The sequence below is a fragment of the Chamaea fasciata genome, unplaced genomic scaffold, assembly GCF_029207755.1.
Source record: "Chamaea fasciata isolate MVZ Bird 193981 ecotype frontalis unplaced genomic scaffold, bChaFas1.0.hap1 SCAF_1, whole genome shotgun sequence".
NCBI lineage: Eukaryota > Metazoa > Chordata > Aves > Passeriformes > Sylviidae > Chamaea > Chamaea fasciata.
The window spans coordinates 105,811,444-105,827,234 of record NW_027094086.1 but is presented as its reverse complement, the minus strand read 5'-3'; the positions used below and the strand labels follow the sequence as shown (position 1 = coordinate 105,827,234).

At 37.6% G+C, this 15,791-nt stretch overlaps 1 protein-coding gene across 7 annotated transcripts in view; it reads right to left on the bottom strand.

Annotated features, from left to right (window-relative positions):
• ELMO1 (engulfment and cell motility 1) overlaps positions 1-15,791 on the bottom strand; it is a 304,867-nt gene that overhangs the window by 156,390 nt on the left and 132,686 nt on the right. For all 7 annotated transcript variants that reach the window (XM_066192198.1, XM_066192190.1, XM_066192232.1 and 4 more), the window contains one exon: positions 5,650-5,754. In XM_066192198.1, the coding sequence (XP_066048295.1) occupies positions 5,650-5,754 (105 nt within the window). The remainder of the gene's footprint in view (positions 1-5,649; positions 5,755-15,791) is intronic.

The following is a 15,791-nucleotide window of genomic DNA, read 5'->3' as shown; positions in this document are numbered from 1 at the left end:
ACTCCACAAAAACTAGCCCAATCTTTGTGTGCTACTGCTGCAACCCATGGTGTGATTCAAAACCTTTTGAAGACAGTTGCTAGGCTTGCAACAATTTCTGGGCCCTTTGGATCAGAACATCATTTAGACAACAGCTTCCATACACCTGGGAAAGTTTAGGTGTGCTATGAATGGTGGAAAGTGACCTGAACACATGCAGGACTGCAAGATGCTACATGTATCCCACTGCACATTTCACACAGGGCTGTGCAGAGAGTGCCATGACCCGCTTAGGATTCTCTCCTCAGTGCTAATTTTGTGTTTATGCTGCAATCAGCCACTCCAGGATTTTGCATCTTTAACTGCAGAGGGACCCATCTCAATCTCCCTTAGTGATGGAGGCCCTCATGGTTGCCATGTAAAGGAGTAACACTGTGTGATGTTTGGGAAGAAACAAGACACAGACAGAAAGACACTTAGATAGGCAAGTGGAAGGTAAGAACAGAGAATGGAAAGCTTGAAAAAGAAAAGACAAGAACACATTAATGAGCTGGGAACTTAAAATAGGCAATTAGATCTTTGAAACTGCATTCATTCACGAGACTCACCAGGAAGACTCATGTAAAAAAATCACTTTTCTCTCTACCTTCTACATTAAAAAAACCCAAAAATCATATCTCTTTTCCTACCATTTTTGGGAGGGGAGGAAAGCATGGCAGAAATCAAGCTCAATTTTATTTCAGAAAATGCTGAAATTATACACTGGACTTCTTATATGTGTTCAGGGGAGAGTGAGTAGGCACGAGGAGACTTTGTGAATTGACGGAAGGATGTGTAGGCAGCCTCCTATACAACAACTGCATCAGTTAGAAAGTATACGGCAGACAGTCTGACTGTGACTCAACCCATTTTAGTTCTGAAAGGTCTCTGCAGGATGCCAGCAATCTTCCTGCCTGCATCACTGGCACTTGCAAACAGCACCTGCTCCTCCTCTCTGACTTCTGAAAGCTCCCTCCTCAGCCTCCCCAAATGTATCTGCTGGGAAAGAAGTGTCCCTGCATTACAACTGTGTGAATAACCAAATTACCAGCTCAGCAAACTCAGGGGAAGGGGGATTTTCTACTACTGACCATAAACCAAGTCAACTTCTAATTTTCAGGTAATCAAAGTAATTCTCAGTGCAACCAAAGGCCACATGTTGGGTTTTTGTATTTGGAACACTGTAATAACTTTTAAAACTTGTTTTAAATGCAAAACCAGAAAATCTAAGAGCATACTACAAAGTATCTTACTCATCACTCACAAAAATTTAGTAGCACTGGATCCATTATAAAATCGATTCAATTTTCAGCATGGATTTCAACACTGCTTTCCCACCCCAGCGACAATCTTTTATACAGAAAATCTTACATGCAATATCAAACAAATATTTGAACAAAATAGATAAAATCTATTTAGGATTTAGTAGGAAAAGGGATAAACTTTCTCTTCTGCAGATGAAACTTGAATTTAAGGCTAGAGTAAAATGGTATTTTTTCCTCCGGATGAAGAGCCTACTAATCTAATAAAGGGCAAAGAACTGGGCATAAACTTAGTCAGCCAGCTGGACAGAACCCAAAAGAGCTGACCAGCCAATGTTTGGACCCAAAGCTGCTAATTTTATTTGCATTTTCTGCCTGAAGCCCCAATCCCTTGTGCTTAAACAAAATGACAAACACAGTATGTGTGTTCTCACGGCAGAATCTGACCTCAAAGCAGCAGTGAGTCCTACTAGAATACAGTTGGTCAGAAACACAGAAGAAAAATATAGGTAGGCCACCAATTTGTCAGTCATTGAAACCAAATTCATTAGAATGAGAAAGGTTTTTCTACAGACTCTCTTTACACTCAGAAAAATGAAAAGGCACACTGCCACAAGTTACCAATAAGAAAAAATTCAAGATGTCTGTACTGAATAAAGTCTGTCTTCAATGGTAACTCATAATTTTATTTTTAAAATTAGTAGAATGTGAAGCTGAAGTAGTTTTGGAAAGGAATAAATTGAAAGCGGGGGAACACATGACTTGTCTGCTACAAAAGAACAAAAAAATTATCTGTCACAAAGCTTTATTCCAATCATTTTCCTCTCTGTTAAATTTAATTATACACTCTAGCTGTCCTATAATTATGGAGCTTGGGAAGCTGCCAACTATTTCCTGTGGAAAATTTTTAAATTTCTTGCAGAAATTCAACATTACTTCCATCAATACATTCCATATACTATGTCATCACCTTTTAAAAGCCAAACCTCTGATGATAATGATTGATTATTTAAGTGCAACATGAAAAAAACCCTAGTGTATATCAGGCACTGATAGCACCAGACAACTAATTAAAGAGAAAGAAAAGATAACTCAACAGGAAACTAATTCAATAGCACAATTTTTTTAAAACCAATTGACAGCTAACGACACCACACAAAGAGAACATGCTTGGTTTTTTTCCCATTCACTGAACAACCTGGAGGCTCCAGTCATCCTGTATGGCAAACAAAACCCTGAAATTCAAAATCTGCTAACTCAAAGTTTGTATTAACACTGAGTTTATCTCAAAGAAGACAGCAAGTAAAGAAAATACATTACTGCAATTTCAGGAAAAAGTATTGTGCAAAACCAGCACAAGTATACAGCGGGAAAAAGATGAATTAAAGAAGTTGGATTCTGGGGGAGTAGTTGAAAAAGAATAAAATGGGGGGAAGTGTGGTTATTTTTGTTCCTCCTTCACCCATATTTTCACCCTGAAATGCCTTTTGCTTTCAAGATGCAGAGTTACCCATCTGCTGCAGTGCCTTCACACCCATGTTCTTTAACAAATTGCAATTGTATTTACTCTTCCTACTTTACTGTGCTAAAGTACATTAGTTTTCTACTGCCTAGTTTTTGAAGCCCCACTGCCAGCCCCCAAAAGGGCACTTCAGTTTCAGACATCCTTCCTACCTAATTAATCTATTTATTATGCAAATTACTTCTAAGCAGAATCTCTTATGAGAGGCAGAACAAGGATTGAAAAGGGAAGAGATTACTTATTGACTGTATTCTATTCTGTCTTCTGCTTATCCATTATTTTCATTAATACAAGAACTAAGGGTCATGCAGCAGGGGCATCCTAGGAGTCACAGGTCAGACTGCAGGGAATTGTGCTGCCCATTAAAATGCAGCAGTGCCAATACACTCACTGAAACCATTATGACTTCCTGATAGTGTCTCTGCTCAATACATCACATTCTATCAGGGAAAACTTCAGATGTTCCCAGTTCATTTCAAACCAGCACTGATTTTCAGCCTCAATTTCTAATTATTGCATAGCAGAGATAGTATCTGGGGCTTAGGAATTAACCCATGGCACAGGAATCAATAGCACTGCAAAGAGCCAAGTTGAAAATAATCTCTTCACCTAGGAACCAAACTATTTCCTAGTATCAACAATAAAAAGAGAAGAGCTCCTGTCCAACAACTTTTTCAGGATGCAAGTAGAGCTGACTGTCTAGCTAACAATTACTTGGGGAAACTTTAGTTTGCAGGAGGAATTTTACTAGGGTACAGAAGTAGTAATACATCTGAAAAAATAAGCAAGGTCAACAGGCTGTACAAGTAGAGCAAATTGGTGTTGTGGGAGCTTTGGGAGCCGAAGGCCATGAAGGAAAGGTAATGCTAGGTGTGAAACAAAGAACTCAAAAAAGAAACAGGCATGTCAGGGCCCACAGGAAATAACTGTACACCACCTAGCAAGCCAAGGAGATGAAGAGATAGAAAGTAGGTGTCTTTTGCAATCAAAGACTATCAACACTGCAGGAGTTGCACGACACCATCATCTCAGAGGTGTTCCTACTGTGCCAGCAATGCTGTATAAACACTAAGTAGAACTCCTCAGAGTGGTGGATAGACTAACAAACTCCCAAAGCACATTTACAGTCCCCAAAGCAGCTTTAGGCAAGCAATTGAATCTGAAAGTGCCTCTGCAAGGCACTTCTAGTCGATGTGTACTCTTCCTCAGGAGGGAAATACATGAGGCACTCAGGCACTCCCCTAACAGGAACCATGGAGGAATAAAAACAGGCAGCTGAAAACAACAAAAATTCTTAGTAATGCAGTAGCAAAAATACTGCCTTATAGAAACAGGGCTGAGCCAGCAGCAAAATCCTTTCCAAAAAGTGGCTAATTACATGCTTCACTGAATCCAATTTTTAAGACAGCATTTGCAACATGAACATGAAAAAATAAGAAAAAATTGAGAGATGTCAATGAAAGCTCTATTTCAACAGAATTTTTGTTCTCTTTCAAATTTTTCAGACTTCTTTAAAATGTGTCTGACCCATTTGAAAGCACTGGCTACCTCTAATTCTCTAAACTTGGAATTTTCAGAAGAACTATGAAGTAGCACTGCCCAGATCTTATAAAATTTTAATGAGAAACAGTAAGTAATTCTCATTTTATTAACAAAAGCACTATTCAGCATAGCTTATACAAAAAGCATGCTCTTTGTTCATTACCTGAGGCACCCCTTCATTTCAGGTATTTATAGAGTTGATAAATACTGTGGTATTGCATACTACCACAGTGTCTTTTTAAAGAGTTATTGCTAAATTCAGACAGAGAAGAAAGATCCATTTAAAGAGCAAATCCTACAGTCTCATCATCCGGTATTATGTCCATAGATACCGGCAGGCCCTTTGCAAACCTATTAGAGCTTTGACACCCATTTCCTTCAAACAGAAAACAGATGATAATGTATATTAAGAGATCACTTTTGACTTTTAGTGGAAATGATTGGTGTGTCTACTGTTTTCTTGCTATACACAAACTTCTTTAATCAGGGTTGTGTGAGCATTTTTCTTGGGGAATTAAACCATCCCTATGAAGTCCAGACACTGACTTTTGGAACTATCCTCCACTCCTATCTGTGCTTGCTCGGTTTATACTTGCCAAGCACTTGATTTCAATAAAGTTCAGGAAGAGTTGTTCTCTTCAGAGGCAGGTACTATTCAGCTGTATGCCTCTTCTTGTAGGCATGCAACACATAACCTGCTCTAACTACCTTTGAAATAACCTTGAAATAATGTAGGAAGTGGAGTGGGCAGGGGGCAGGAAAGGGTTATACATGTGAATCATGATGCTCTGTATGTGTTTTACTCCAAGCATGACCTCCCCTACCACAGTAGTTTTAGTGGAAGTATCTTAACTCTCAGTACCCTGCCAACTCAGTCACCTCTTTAGGCATTTGATCTTCAAAGCCTCCTTCCCACAAAAAAACGCTGTCAATTTTTGGTAGACTTGGAGCAGGTCAGAGAATTCTGCATAATTACTCCTTTCTCAGTTTATGGTTATCCATTATGCATCTGACAAAGGCACAGGCTCATTTCTCTTCTCTTTGCAGGCTTAAGCAAAAAGGAGTATTTGCAAAAAGTAATATCTAGCATATTTGGCTCAGCAACAACAAGTAAGACATGTCTACGGCTTTCTCCCAGACCTTTTACAGACTTATGTCATGTTTTAGCGTCGTGGTTTGTCTTCCTAGAGATTGTGGTTAATGATATCAGGATTTTGAACCTCCCCTTCAAAGTCAACTGCAAACAGGACATAATCACAGCAAACAGGCAACTGCAAAGATCTCCGTGACAAGAGGAAGCCTTACCCGAATATAAGCATCCTGGTGATGTTTAGCAAAGTATAGCATGTTGTCAAGGGCCAGCATTCCAGGAGGGGTCTGTGTGAAATCCATTGCCGGGTTTACATGGTTCTGCAAGAAGAGAGCAAGATCAGTCAATGAGCTTAGAAAAGCTATCAGTTACCCAGTGTTGGTGAGCACCATGTTAGCATGCTGTGTTAAAAAAATGTTCAACAACAGAGCTCTTTATCTTGAGCAGAAAACTCTTAATAAGGAAATGGCCCATGCCTCGAAAAACTCTACAACCAAATGTAGACATTATGAGGCTGGCATGTCAGTAATTCACTTCTGCAGCTGTGGAATGGAGTTTCCAAAAGGCTGAATGCTTCAGAAGCACAGACCCCCATGTCATCCATGGAAGATAGACTCCTTGGTGGTACTATAGACCAAAAGTACAATAAAATAGAGATAATTGAGCCAACAGACACCAAAACACCTATTTATATAACTGCTGTGGAATGAGTTCAAATAAACCAAAAAAAGGAGGAAAAACCTACCAGACTAAATAGCTGTATTAAGTCTACTGGATCTTGTGGACTCCTGAACACAAAGGGCCTCAGACAAAATTTTGTATGAAAATAAACAGATTTGTCTTGTGGAATTCAGGTGCATTTTTTGTTGCACTCTGAACCTATGAATTTCATCTATGGAATTAATGAAAAAAACATACAGACACATGATGACAATGAATAAACATAAAACCAAAATTCGTTAGCTTCCACATGCACATACAAACTTCAGATGTTCAGTTTCACACACTACATGAAAAACTACAGGGGCCCAAAATATTCATTAACTCAGCTGATTTTTTTTTGATTGATGGAATGAAATGTACCTTTAAATAAGCTTCATGTAGTTCATGGTTTAGACATGGAAATTTGCCTGGCTACACCAAAGAAGCTGCTCAGAAGTCCCACGAATATTGCTCCATCAAAAAATGCCTCAATTCTGCTATGTTCTTTTCATCAGTATCACCTTTAGTGTCTCCTTCTCCACTCATCATTCTGACACATAGATATGCCTAGCTCCTTTGCAATGGCATTTCTGTTCTGCAAGACCCAGCTGACAGGGACATTTACTACCAGAAAAAGTGCATTTACTACCAGAAAACTAGCAAAGATCAGCATAGATTTCTTCCTTTACTCTGTTTCTGCAGTGTGCTCAGGGTCTGATCCACCCACTTCACTGATAAAAGCACGGGTTTTACTACTTTTCCTTCTATTGAGTCTGTCAGGCCATAAAGTGGTAGAAATGAGTGATTCTACTTTTTTGCCCATTTTAGTTTCAGATGTATCATACATCGGTTTTAGCCAGTCAATAATTTACAGTCACATAAAAGATAAAAAATAGTAGAAAGCAAAATTTATGCATTAAGATGCCTGCTGCAGCTTCAAAAGTAGACAAATATATTAGTCTGAAGATGGCATGCAGAACCTGTTGGTTGTACATTTCCAGATTAGGACTACCGCTGTACAAGCGAAATCACAGGCTAATTAGGGAATCAAGAGGATGCCTGGAACCCTCGATTTTATATAGGTTTATATATGATCTATGTAATAAGTATTTCAGAAGGGTAGTTGTAGTTTAGGGAGGGAAAACAATGCCTTACTGAGTATTAAGTTCCAAATCCTCCCCTTTAAACTTTTCACTTTCATCTGCTCATCTGAATGACAGATAATAGCCTTTCATGGCCATTTCCCCAACTCAACCTTTCATCTTCCACATTGATGCATTTATCAGTCAGAACATTTAAAATCAGTACAAAACTGTCTCACACACATCACAAGCCCTACAGACTTCAACTTCCGGGAGGAGAAAACTTCCTTTCCTACAATTTTCAAGCATTTCAAAAAGGGCATTTTAAGAGAGGCTGAGTCTCAGACAAACAAATAACCCCCCAGCCCAGCATGAATATCTTACAGATCCTTCTCTGCATTTAAAACTACCTCCAATTTGGCCATAAAGTACAGGTCCTGAGGAACACTGCTTGATGCTTCACTGCATCATGAGGTCCACAAGGTACATTTCCTTGGGAAAGCTACTGGGAACCACAGGAAGCATCAGTCAACAGGGTATTTTTTACAACTTGCAAAAATTTATGCAAGTAGAACTACGGCATAGGGCTGAACAAGCACTCTTGGCTCCCATGCTATAGTATAGGTCAGGCATACTTGGATAAATGGACAAGCACTTGGACAAGCACAGAGTTTCAAGCCCCACCTACGTTTCTCCAGCTATTAAAAATAGCAGTACTTACTTCACTGGCATTTAGAGTGGTAAAAATAAATGCAGGACACAAATAAAAAGCCTGACCTACTGTTGCTGGAACAGTTATTTCCTTTATCTCATTCTAAATCAAGAAAAAACTAGAAAGGACATGAGGAATCTCACTTCATGAGTAAGGATGACTCATTTTTTCTCTTACCATCACTACTAGTTCTATGTTCAATCAGAAAAAAAAATCTTTCCATCACTTTTACTTTATCTCCAAGTCAAGCCTATAAACCCAGCTATCTTCAACTATTTTCAGTCTGTTTCTGTTTTTCAAAAGTTTCTGTCAAGTGGGATCCCAGGATAACTAGGGCTTTATCTTCAGCTCTGTTGATTGAAATAACTAGAAATACAGAAGCAGATAATAGCTGAGGATCCACAAGACAGTTCTGGCATGTGTGAGACAGTACATTACCTTCAATTGTTCTTCAAATTCAAAAGGAATGTCAGACATTTTGTTCTCTTCCTTCTTTCTCCCTCCCCCTAAAACATCCTTTTCTTAACACGATGAATATTTGTGGTTGAAATATTAAGTTATTAAGAGTGGGTTTAGAAATGAGATACAAAGCTAAACTATCTAAAATGCTGTAGTGAATAATTTAGAAGTAGGCAAACACCCCACCTACAATATAATTTATTGAATATATGGAACACAGAGCTTCAGGCATATTTGTTGCATCCATTTAGTACAAAATCTATGTCATTTTTTGGCTTAATGGAAAATTAAAAGTAAGAAAGACAATCAAACAGATTTGTTACCTCTAATTTTTCAGGTAATTTTTGATCTTTTTGCACTAGGCTGAGTAATATCTTTGCATTTTTTAGCTTCAGCATCTAAGTGGCATTTAACAGCTTATGCTCTTATGCCATACATGTTAACATACCAGAACATTCAAGAATTTGTTAGCCAACTCAATAGGATACTGGAGACAAAAATTCATTTGTTTTGATAAGATGAAAACTCAAATCACATCTGCTTGTGCCATTAAAAAAAAATAAAAATCACATGGCATCTTTCACAATAAGACAGCTATTCTGGCTAAATCCCAGTGCAGTAATTACATTCAGACAACCTACCATTCTAAGGCAGTTCTGGCTGTGTAAAGCTTTCTCCTCTATCCTGAATGGCTTCACTGTCTTACTCCTGGCTTCTGCAGCAATCTCTGAGGGACGTCTGGATTTTAATGGCAGGTATGTGTCCTCACACCGAGGTGAATATTCACAGCAATGGTCTGTAACTACTAATGGAATAAGGACCACTCATTCCTTATGTTATTCCTAACAACAGCATCTTCCATGTGAACACACCAAAGCACAGGAACTATTTATTTTCCTGCATTTCTAGGCCATTAGCATACAAATTTATTTCTGTCTTGACAGGCATCGACAGCTTATCACAGATTTTGCACCAGTGATGTGTGCAGCAGCCGTGTAAATCAGTCGCCAGATCACACTAATCTGTCCTGAAAGCAGTATGGAGTAGGTGCTAGACCCAGTAATAGCTGCTTTCCCAAACTCCAAGCAACTCATGTGAATCCCTATTCTGCATGCATCACTTCTGTAAGTGGCATGACAAAAACACATCAGAAGTTTCCAGGGAAGAGTCAGGACTGTAAAAGAACTGATGACAGAACACCTTCCAAATGTTGCAAGAATCCAGTTTTCATGGTGTCTTTATACAATGAACTCTCTCAAAACTGGTCTTATTTTTTTTTTAACAGAAAAAGGAACGTTCTGTCTACCAAAGTAACACCAGGGACAGCAATTTCTTTTTCCCATCTTCAGTTACTCGCTTACTCATTTTCATCTTCCTTTTAAATCTAAACCACTCGACTGTAGGCCAGGAAGGAAAGCAATTACCTACCTGGTTATACAGCATCTCTGCAAAACCTTACCCAGATCAAATCAGAAAATCATAGTAGTATATATGTGGATGTTTGCTCCTCAGAATTCAGGACAAGCAGAGTGGGAACTTTTAAAGTGAGATTTACAGTGAATTATGAATTGACAAACTTATGCTAAAAGTATCAACGAGCACAAAGACTCACCATTTACCCCTTCCCTAAATAAACCTGAAGTTTTACATGCAAAATGTTCCCATCTGTTCATTTACACAACAATTACAAATAAGGAAAAATACTACATTAAACCAACATCTATGAAGAGGTAGTCAGCTACAATTCTTAACGAGGAAATATTTTTGTCTTTTTATTTAACAGCACTGCATTCAAAGAGATGATGATGATGCACACCACTTCCATCATCACACTTAATGAGCTATAACAGTGACTTGGGAATTTTCAGCTTCTGTGTAATCAATGAAAGCAAGAACTAGCAGATTTGTTTTTCTCTTGATAACTATTTAAATATGCAAATATGATTTTTTTTTTCTTCCAAAGCCTATTTTTTTAATTTACAACAGAACTATGTGCTAAAATGGAAATGTATCTGGAGGATTCCTGAATTTAAAAAAAAGAACAACAAACAAAACCAAAAAACCCCACACTCTAACGCAAGTGAGAAGTATCCAAAGCTTAATAACTGCTATATATTTGAAAGAATATGAAGAAAATAATTTAAGATACTTTCAGTGCAAGTCATTTAAATCACGTCCCCAGTATTTCACCACATTTAAAAAACTTGAGTATATTTCTACTGGATTTAATTTTCATGAAGATTTATGAATTATATCTGCATACAATGATGGTGGGTTTCCCTTAAACTAATTTCTAGTTCTTTTTAGCTTTGTGTTTTGGAAAATACTTTTCAATTTCTACTAGCAGGTAGAAAATTTGAGGGGTTTTTTTTGTTGTTGTTGTTGTTATTGACATAACAGCTTTGGGATACATATTAGTAGACCAGAAATGTTATCCTCCAATAACGAAACTCATTCCTATCCAGGTAACGTGTTAAGCAACAAACTTGCTGGATTAAGTTTGACCTCACCAATGTAAATCTGACCCTCTCAGTATAAAAGGAATTTTAAATACAATCTGCACAACATTTGCCTACAAAAGAAATGAAAGCAATAATTTGACTACCGTATATCCTTAATTCATTGAGTTACTACATAATCTAATGTAAAGAACAATGGAGTAGTATGTAAGTCACCACAAATCTGTCCCAGTCGTGTAAGATGCTATATAGTGGTAAAAATTGCAAAAATCTGAATGTTAAGGAGGTGCAATTAAATCACCTAAAAATCACTAAATAGAGCATAACGGGCATGTCAAAAGCACTACATATTTTCACTCATTAATAAATTACACATTATAAAGCAAGACAAAGAGCTCTTGCATAATTCTTTGTATTTTACACATGCCTGTATTACATGGAGCTAATGCTTTGGATTCCAAAATCTTAAGCCCTACAGGCTGCCAATAATTTGAAAGCCTAGAAGAATCCAAAATGGCTGCCATAACTCAGATGATCACATCTTGTCCAATGCATGAAAACTGTAAGCCACCTTTCAGGTTTTATTTCAGTTAATAAGGGCAGATTTTAAAGTAAGATCATGTTTAGCACTTCACAGATTATCAATTTCTTACTACTGAAGTAATGTTTACTGGGCAAATGAAGTTATCAAGCAGTAACATGTCATTTACCCTTTCAGGAATATATAGAATGAATTAATGGGATGCGGTCATTTCAATTAATTTTTTTCAGCATGGAAAATTACTTTCAGATATCTCACCATATCCACTAAGCTTACAGAAAAATGGGATAAGCAGTCAAACATCCAGTTGGAGATATAGTTGGGACTGGGTCAAAGAACTAAAAGCCCTACTAGTTTATTTACTGAGATTACTAGATCATTTTACAGCCAGACCCTGCCAGATTTCCTGCCTACCCTGACTTTTTGGGCAAAGCCAGTCCACTTTAGATTAAACTGCTGCCGGATGAGATGTGAGCTAATCCAGATGGCTTTCACTTGCAGGGAATTAGAGACCCTTCCCCTGAGACTTTCTAGAAGTTCAACTGCAAGGATATGAAGCAGGTGTCCCTCCAGCCAGGGCTGCTGGAGAACAACCAAGAGCTACAGCTTTTCAGACAGCTCCAGTTCTTACAAAATCACAATGGAATATATTACCCACATTCTGGCCAGCAAGACACTTTTGTACTCTTTGAACTACAACACTCATAAAGTACACTGGGAAGAACCGGCACACAGTACCCCTAGCCTCAAAAGAACTACTGTTATAAATACAGGCTTTTTAATGACCTTGGAATGTATTGGGAGATGACTGGCTTAATTTTACCAGTGTCATTAAAGCAGTTTGCCTTCTCTATACAGATAGAATCTAAGGCATGAATTCTCATCCTGCCCAGCAGGAGAAATATCAAGCTAGCAAGAAGACAGTTATGTGAGAAAACAGTGTGAACAGTGCTAACAGGAACAGCAAGCCAAAGAAATTAATCCATCTACACTTTAATACTGCAAATAAACACAGATTAAATGTTTGCGACGAAACAGAAGTCATACCTGCAAGACTCAAAATCTACCACAGCAATTTTATCTCTGTTACTCCTGTCAAAAGTGTCAGTTAGTTAGATTTAGTGTTCCTAAGTCAGGTTTTGTCATGAAAAGCTTTTTTTGAGTTTGAGAAAGTTTAATGCCTGTTCAGTAAAGTAGATTGTGACTTTCACTCATTACTTAAGCATAATGGCTCTATAATTCAGGAGAAATTCAGAGCTCTTCAGCAGACTCTTTTTTACAAAACTTAAGGAAAAGATACAAAATAGTTAATGAGTGTACATAAATATTTTAGCATGTGCTCCAAGCAAATGAGTTACATTGCCTATCAACAAGGAAAAAAGAACAATCTCTAGACTTTTTTATTAAGTAAAATGAAAAGCTCAAAACCAAATTGTGCCAAATCTTGGGTTGCTTGAATTGGAGTTTTCTACACCTAAGATTACTACAAGAGCATATATTTCATTGTTTTACAATGAAAATATAGTTACACTGTGTAGTAACTATAGTGTAACTGCCCAGTTACACTCTGGGCAGTTTTATCTAAACTTTTTGACATAACATTTTCTTCTGAAATTTAAGGTGCATTAATTAAAACAACTTTCAGTCGCATTTCCTTTCAAAGACAAAATCCGTAAAATATAAGCAATAAAGTAATATCAAAGTCAGTCAAGTAAAAATAATCTTTAGAACATTCCTGAGGATATTGCATCTACAGGGATGCCACATGTGAAGCAGACACTTTACTGCTGCAGTGGCCTCTCTCCTATGTCCTCACTGAAGAGTGAAATTCTGAATGGGATCCTTCCTGCTGCAGCAACTACAGCCTCCAGAAAAGGATGTGATTCTTATGTAGTATAGCAGGCACAACCACAGAACAAGAAGATTGACACTCCATTTGTGCAGTGAATTATAGTTCTCTTGGAATTTCATTACTACCAATGACAGAGGTGGCTGGGGACATTCCGGCATCTTTACAATCCATGCTGCTTTGAGAAGAGTGAGCTTGGAAAGGAACCTAAACTCAGTGCCAAGCATCATGAGGTAAGCTGGGATAGATCTTGCTCTCCCTTTAGATATTTCTGTAGAAAGTTTTTGTGATTTTCCTTTTCAAGCAAGCTAGCTAAAACCTCTGTCATGTGCAAAAGGAAAGGCCCAGGCTGTGTTTAGTTCAAATACAGTGGAGAAAGTCAACCTTGTGTCTGAGAAAACACCAGTTCAAAATGAATCATCCATGTGAATCTACTGGCTGCCTGGCAGCCAGATACAACAGCTGTCCAAATTTAAAATGGAAAATTCTGTCCCAGAGCTCTGGAAAACAGAACTGGAATGACATTTGCAGCCAGGCACACAAGCCTGCAGAACTGGATGAAAAAGCCAGCTAGCATTTAGGAGCTCCGTGTTTCATCCACTGATGCTTCTTTTATTACCTGTGACCAGGTCAAGCTTCTAATAAATGCAGAGGATAAGATGAAAACTAATCTGCAGCAAAGGAGCTGTCAACATATGTGGCATTTTAGCTACATTTGGATGGACATTTCCAAGCACAAAATTACCAGCTCTACAGTCAAATCTTTCCCCTACTGGCGTACAAGCAGCCAGACTTTGTAGATGTCAAATAGAGGTCTGGAATACAGGACCAATCCCTCCTAAAACCTTTGAGTCCATATTCTGCCTTAAGTCAACAATAACCTATGCCCAACCTGTAGGATACCCTCATCTCTCCTCAAGAGTGAGGTAATTAAAAAAACAACAAATGAACCCCACCAGAACTAACCAAAAAAAACCCCAAACCCAAAAACAAACCACAAAGATGAAAAAAGCACTGGATCCATTCACTAGAGAATTTCAGTTCCCTTGACTTCCATTTTTCTTTGCCTCCCCTTACAGGACTGTGAAGCTCTTCTGACTAGAGCTGGGCTCTGCAAAATGCTCATATGTGTTGCATGTCTGGGTACTGCTCTGTTCTGCTTTCAGTCTCCCCCAGAAAAATGTCAAAAAGAGGATGGAGCTGCACTAAAATGTAGGGAGATTTTTTTAAAAAATAAGGAAATTGTAAAAGAAGACATTTCTCCACTATTCTAACATTTTATGTAGGGGCTTTGTAACAAATTGACTACATATAACCACCAAAATATTCAGAATTCAGATAGGAAGGTGTTTTTAATTTGGGGAAACAAATTGATTATTTTAAAATAAGGTACCTTTCTCCCCTTGTCTTTGAGTTTATTCTCAGGCCTCAGTTAATGAAATTTCATATTCAAAAAGAATGTCTGTAACTCTCTGTAACTGAAAAAAATCTAAATATTTTGTGTGCTGTGCTATTTACCATCCTTTAAATATTACAACAGGCAAAAAAAAAAACAAAAACAAAAAAAACCCCTCAAAACAAACCAAAACCCATGAGGAATGAGACAAGGAGGAAAAAGCAATATGCACATGCTAACTAACACACACATCTGTTTTCATGCATGGATACACTGAAAAATTTCATAAACTTAAATAAAGTATTTGCTGTAATTAACATTAAATTCAATTTACACAGTTTCACAAACCTCCATCATTTAATATCAAGCAAGGGTTTGTCAAGAATTATCTATCCAAGCCAAGTCTTGTGAAACAGATGAATCCCACACTACAAAAGAATTGAGATGTCATTGCATCTGACCAGTTTTGTGGGGGATGTTTCTCCTTTTTTCTATGTGTGTGCAAATTCTGAGATGTGTGGTACTAAATATCCAGAGAAAGACATCCAAGATCCATCCATCTCCCAGTGAAGGGGTCAGAAAAGAATTCTTGTTATGATACACTTGAAACAAACTATTCAGCCTAATTACATTCAAATCTGTGGAGCTTGCCTGCCCCCACGAGTTCATAACTGGGACGCACATGGCAAAGAAAACTATCCAGTGAAACCATAAATAGTATATATATAAGAGAAAAAAAGCTAATCAGAAATGCAATGCTCCATTTAACTTAAAATTACCACATTTACATTTGTTAGTGGATTTTCTTCAAGAGAAGCATGCTTTTTCAAATCACAAAGAGCTTAATATTTTTATTTTACAAGTTCACAACTGAAAATACTGGAAAGGTATGAATACTAAAACACCAACCTTTTATTCTCCCTTCTTGAAACAACTATCTTCATTAAGATACTGATTTAGAGGATAGTTCCTTCAACTAATATTTATAATAAGCACAAAATCATGAAATAAATAATCAAAAATCAAAACACAAAAGGAATGCTGTTATACAGAGCCACACAGACACACAGTCACAGATATTTCATTCTGGTTAGTTTTAATCCCATTGTTGAAGTGATTATGAAAGGTCAAAGAAGCTCAGTGGCTCAAAGTTTGGG